The 5,433-nt window shown below is 34.8% G+C and overlaps 2 protein-coding genes across 2 annotated transcripts; both read right to left on the reverse strand.

The window, feature by feature from the left end:
• Positions 1-2: 2 nt before the first annotated feature.
• LOC111384278 (gamma-tubulin complex component 3) lies at positions 3-1,316 on the reverse strand (the record flags this gene model as incomplete). Its single annotated transcript, XM_023008542.1, has 1 exon — positions 3-1,316. A coding segment is annotated over exon 1 (1,227 nt), but the record flags the coding sequence as incomplete, so codon positions are not given.
• Positions 1,317-4,131: 2,815 nt separating this feature from the next.
• LOC111384281 (protein YLS3-like) lies at positions 4,132-5,404 on the reverse strand. Its single transcript, XM_023008546.1, has 3 exons — positions 4,735-5,404; positions 4,580-4,654; positions 4,132-4,499 (listed from the first exon to the last, which is right to left on the reverse strand). The coding sequence occupies exons 1-3, from the start codon at positions 5,165-5,167 to the stop codon at positions 4,372-4,374; spliced, it is 636 nt and encodes a 211-aa protein (XP_022864314.1). The 5' UTR covers positions 5,168-5,404; the 3' UTR covers positions 4,132-4,371.
• Between the last annotated feature and the right edge of the window lie 29 nt (positions 5,405-5,433).

Raw genomic sequence — 5,433 nt, forward strand, 5'->3', positions numbered from 1 at the left:
ACCTTACAGCAATCAACTAAAACAGCCATTAGCCTCATCTTCACCATTGGTTCAGCAAACCAAACTGACAATCTTCTCAAGGATAGATAGTTCCCTGAATGTGCACTTTCTGAAACCAATGGAATAGGATTCATTGCCTGCGCTTCAAGCACGGCCAGTAACTTATAATAATCAGACAACTCGTCTTGCAATGCAGCACAAAATGCCTGCCCAACAGTCCCAACATCCTCATCTGGAAACCGAGCCATAGTTTCTGTTATATATCCCTTCACTTTTCTAAACAACCACCCAATCTCGCAGAGCTTACGTACCAGAATCCCAGTAGCCCTTGACACCTTGATGAAATCTTGCAACACGTATGCATCTATCTTCTCGTCAAACTTCACATACATACCGTCAATCCCTTGGCATGCATATAATACATCCCTCACCAAAACCTCTTCTAGCACCTCGTTCTCCTCCTTTACCAAGTCTGCATATTCTCTATACGCCATTTCACGAATATTTTCTGGGTCCTTGGAAACCATCAATACACCTCCCTTTAATCCCGTTTTGACATTCTCTCCGACTCTCAATCCACTCAAATTATCACCTAAACGCTTCAAGTTACTAGAATAATCGCCCAGTGTTCCTTCACCTCGATTCTTCTTCAATTTTCCCATATTACTCAATGATTGAAAATTATAACCCTGACCCAACAGATTATCAGGACCATCCTTAAATTCTTCAATATTCAAATTCTTAATCAAGTTGCCAATACCCCCAGAATTATTATTAAATTCAGTGTTTTCAAGCAATGTAGGCAATCCACCAGCCAACGCAGAGTCTAAGAACCCACTAGAAATTATATTGGGGGATTGGTTTTTCCGTGATTTTAGATCCTCCGAAACTGTCTTGAGCAAATAGACAACAGCCCATTTGTTCTTTACGCTTCCAGGCCCGGATTTCAGTGAAAATTTGGAGTAAAGGTCAGCAAAAGTAAGGGCTTCGGAGGACTTACCGGCGGTAACAAGGTGGCGTTTGATGGACTCCACCATAGCGGATTCGTTAGAAACTATCGACGGGGTCATGCGGCTTGAGAGAATGCGGAGAGAGTATTTAAGAGCTTGATTGTATTTCTGTCTAGCGGGAACTGTAGAGGATGAAGAATTAGGGTTTTGAGCATTGTAGAGTAAGCGATGCACTAGTTCTTTAACCAGATCTACTATTCTCTGTTCGTCGTCTTCCATGGCGAACTGAAGGGAGTTGGGGGGAGGAAGAAGAGACGGGGGTTGGTCTGTTTAAGGTTTTCCTGCTTTTTGATTTTAATTTTAGGAGGTAAATTCAGGCGTTCCCATTCAAATTTTAATGAATTCTATAAAATAAAATCTATTAAAACTTTAGTTGTTCGTGAATTTATTAAAAAAAAAAATTATATTCATGGACTAATAAAAATATTAGTAGTAAATAAATTTGAATGTATTTCGAACTTATTTGGTAAATTTATGAATAGTTTATAGAAAAAAATAATAATAAATTTCACAAAATATGTAGGATTGGAAGAATTAATATTTGATTTTGTCTTAATTTACAAATTATATCCAAACGGTGGCTAAACACTCATAATTAGTTATTTAGCGGGGATGGAAAAAATTTTCACCATCTCGAGCAACGTGGGGATTTACCCTTTAATCGGGTCTGCAGGGTGGGAATGGGGACTCGAACCTACGCAATTCATACCTTAAAAAAATGTTAAAAATGAAAAAGAAAGATCATTATAGCAAGTTAAAGAAAACTTTTATCATTGCTAAGGGTCTATTTGATTGTGAAAATGAAATTTGGGTGGAAAGAAAATGAATTTCAGAGAATTGAATTACTTAGAAATTATTTTCCTGAGAATTGTAAATTATTGTGTTTGATTGGTATAATTTTTCACGTGGAAAATATTGAAGTAAAAGTGTTTTTTGGGGTTCGTTTGGCTTTGTTTTATATGGAAATTGTCAATTTAAGGGATATTCACTTCTATCATTGTTCCTAGAATTCGTTTCCATTGCCAACCAAAAAAGGGCAAAAAAAAAAAGAAGGAAAAAAAATATCAAAAAATATCTATATTTTGGAGTTCGTTTGATTTTGTTTTACATGAAAATTGTTAATTTCAAAGATATCATCTTTTACAATTATTTCTAGAATTTGTTCTCATTGCCAACAATTAAAAAAAAAAGTGGAAAACAAAAAACCACGTACCCCCAGAAAAATAAAAGGTGGAAAATCACGCTTTAAGGTGTTATATCTAGAAATTCATGGAAAATCAATTCTCTGAAAAATTTTGTCAATCAAAAAGCTAAAAGTAGAAGTTGGAATTTGAATTCCAAGTTTTATGGAAAATTTCGTGCAATCAATCGTGACCTAAATATTTTTGTACTTTCAACTCGTTACTCCAATTCACTTCATGCGTGCTTACAAATTTAGAATTAAACATTGTCGAGGTTGGCATAGGGAAGGCAAATGGGCCGAAAGATCTTGCTCGAGCAGCGCAAGTGAGGTAAGTCCACATTGGATTCTTAACTTATCTCTCTCGTCGAGGCTAGATAAATTTCCACAATCTTCCATGCTATTTTCTAATTGCTACCTCGTTCTTCATATTTGTTACCCTATTAAGTCAGTTTTTTTTTCTTTTTTTCTTTTTTTTTTTCCATAAGTTGTAAATTTGGGAATGGTAAAGCTACAGAGGCACGACCTATCATAAGAAGTTTATGTCACGTGACTTAAAAACCAATACTTTGAATCTAAGCTAATTTGATTTGATGAAAATTTTAAGATTGATAAAAAAGTTAAATCATTATTCATCGACTAATTTTGCGTATAAGATAAGATTGAAATAAAGTGAATTAAGACAATATTGTTAGTTTAATTTTAACACAACATCGTTATCTGATATAATATATTTACTTTGAATAATTATATGTTTGGAGAAACAACATATAACTGAATTTGATTATCAAAAAATAAGATTGGTTAAATGACAATATTTACTGTAAATAATAATAAGAAATAGTTATAAAGATTATTTGAAAAATCATCAAAATGTTTAGATATAAATTATGAAAAACACATTTTTTTTTAGTAACGAATTTCTTTAGAATCAACATATCATTTTGATCTTGTTCTAGGAGAAATAAATGAATACACAAAACCAACCTTTTGAACTTGAATTTATTTGATTCATTTAATTAAGGTACGAGTTCAATCTCGATGCCTTGGCCCATAGATTTAGCAATTTAAGTCCTACTTAAATTACTATAATGTAAGATCCTCCTCATTTCGTCTAATAAATTACCCAAGTCTTCCTTGTATATAGTTCACTGAAAAGAAGAGGAGAAATCAAAGAAAATCAATTGACAATCATAGCATCAAGCGTGAATGAATTGAATTACTTTCCACGAGCCTCTTATCCGTTATCATTGGGAGCAAATCCATTTATAAGAACTCACATTGGGTTTAGGGATAATCAGTCTCGAACTGATGATTTACACCACGTCAAGATGACACTCTATCGCTGAGTTATATCTTTGTTTTGTCCTCGTCGAGAAATAGAATTGACTAGTCCTAAATCAAAGGGTCGAGAAATTCAACACCACTATTCTAGAACAATTTATAGCCGGGCCTTCTTTTCGCATTATTACAGATATGAAAATAATGGTCAAACTTAGATTCAATTGTCAACTGTTATCGAAAATCTGATTGACTACCGGTTTCCACGGAACTAGAGTTACTAATTAATTACCTAAGTTTTCCTCGTATCTAGTCCAATGAAAAGAAGAGAAATCAAAGAAAATCAATTGACAATCATAGCATCAAGCGCGAATGAATTGAATTACTTTCCAACAATCAAACATTGATATCATATGAAATATAAAAGAAAATTCAATTAAATTAATCTGAGAAGACCACCACAAACATTTAAGCGCGTGAACGGAATTAAAACATTCAAAGAAACTCACATAATATTGAAAAAAAGAAAAAAAAAGAAGCATTTCTAGAACCTTGAAATTAGAGTTCTTCAGTAACCATACGTGAAATTTATTTTGTTGACTTAGAACACATGAAGATTCCGTTACTTTTAATGGTCACATTACTAGTTATGTTACATGGTTGAACGGAAGACTAATGAAGTTGCTAATTGCTCGTAAATTAAAGTACAACGGTCTGATTGCTTCGAATTAAAGTTTACAATATCGACGTGTGTGTGGGAACGCGCCTAATTATGATTTGATGTTGATAATGATATTTTTAATTTGTTGGAAGGAGCCAACTTTCCTGGTACATATTCATGCTACTCGATGGATAATTTGTAGACAAATGGACTAGTTACATTACAGAATGAGTCTTTTCCTAATTGCTCATGACAAAAACTGATAGCACTAGCCACAGTGAAACTCCAGCGACCGATCCCAGTGTCGCTTGTCCAAACACGCTTGACTTGCTGCTCGAACTTTTGCTGCTTGAACTTGTGTTAGGGTCTGCTGTCATACATCATCAAGAGTGTTGTTTATGAATCATGGAAAAAAAAAAAAAAGTAGGAGAATAAAGAAAACTTCACCTCCAGCACTTGGGCTGCTGCCAAATTGCTTGAAAACCTGAGCCTCTGGTGAGTTTGGAGCTAGATGTAGAAGATCTATACAAAACCCAGAAATGGTTTTCTTAAAATCTTAAATGTAAAGGTGGAAGTAGAAGAAAAAGTTAAGTTGTGGTTACCAGGGCAATCTGTGGCCTTCGACTTTACGTGGCAGAAGGAAGGGAGACGAAGTGCAAGCGTTGCGTTGAGTTTAAAGCCGAGGTTGGGCTCATTACGGTCTCTAACGAGGATGCAGAGACAGAGAGTGTTATTGATTAAGTCTTTACTGAGCTCAGTGCAGCAACTTGGAGTAGGAGTTTTGACATCTCCGGTAACATATTCGAGACACGAAGATAGACCCAGTAATTGGTCTTGGCACTGCGCTTTGTCGTGGGCAAAATCTGAGCTTACGCAGACAGCCATCATAAGAATTACAAAGGATAACACTCGTACACCTTTCCTGGCCATAGGGATCAAAATCTGTATTCTACCTCGGGTTTGCTCTTGTATATGTAGCATCGTAGAAACTTGTAGATCTAACAGGAGATAATATTTTAAAAGGGCATGCTTCATAAGTTATAAGCTGATTGGCAGTGATACAGGTTACGTGATCTATAGATATGAAGTTGACACTCGATTTCTGCTTTTTTATGCAGTTGGAGCTATCCGAAACTGACTTGAAAATAACACACTGCTCACTTTTCTTCACCAACTTGAGTAAAAATATTTATTGCTTCATTGGTGTTGTTTCTTGGTAGATTAGCAATGAGTATTTTATTTATACTGAAGATCAAATGACCGAGAAAACTTGAGATTATCAACTTGAACAACTTAAGTTA

Source organism: Olea europaea, unplaced genomic scaffold (genome assembly GCF_002742605.1).
Source record: "Olea europaea var. sylvestris unplaced genomic scaffold, O_europaea_v1 scaffold2883, whole genome shotgun sequence".
NCBI lineage: Eukaryota > Viridiplantae > Streptophyta > Magnoliopsida > Lamiales > Oleaceae > Olea > Olea europaea.

Excerpts from the sequence above, each read along its gene's own strand:
- LOC111384281 (XM_023008546.1), bottom strand. The coding sequence starts at position 5,167 with ATGAAGCATGCCCTTTTAAAATATTATCTCCTGTTAGATCTACAAGTT. Across the intron at positions 4,655-4,734 it reads GAAGGCCACAGATTGCCCTG|ATCTTCTACATCTAGCTCCA; the intron begins GTAACCACAACT and ends GGTTTTGTATAG. Across the intron at positions 4,500-4,579 it reads CAGCAGCCCAAGTGCTGGAG|ACCCTAACACAAGTTCAAGC; the intron begins GTGAAGTTTTCT and ends GTATGACAGCAG.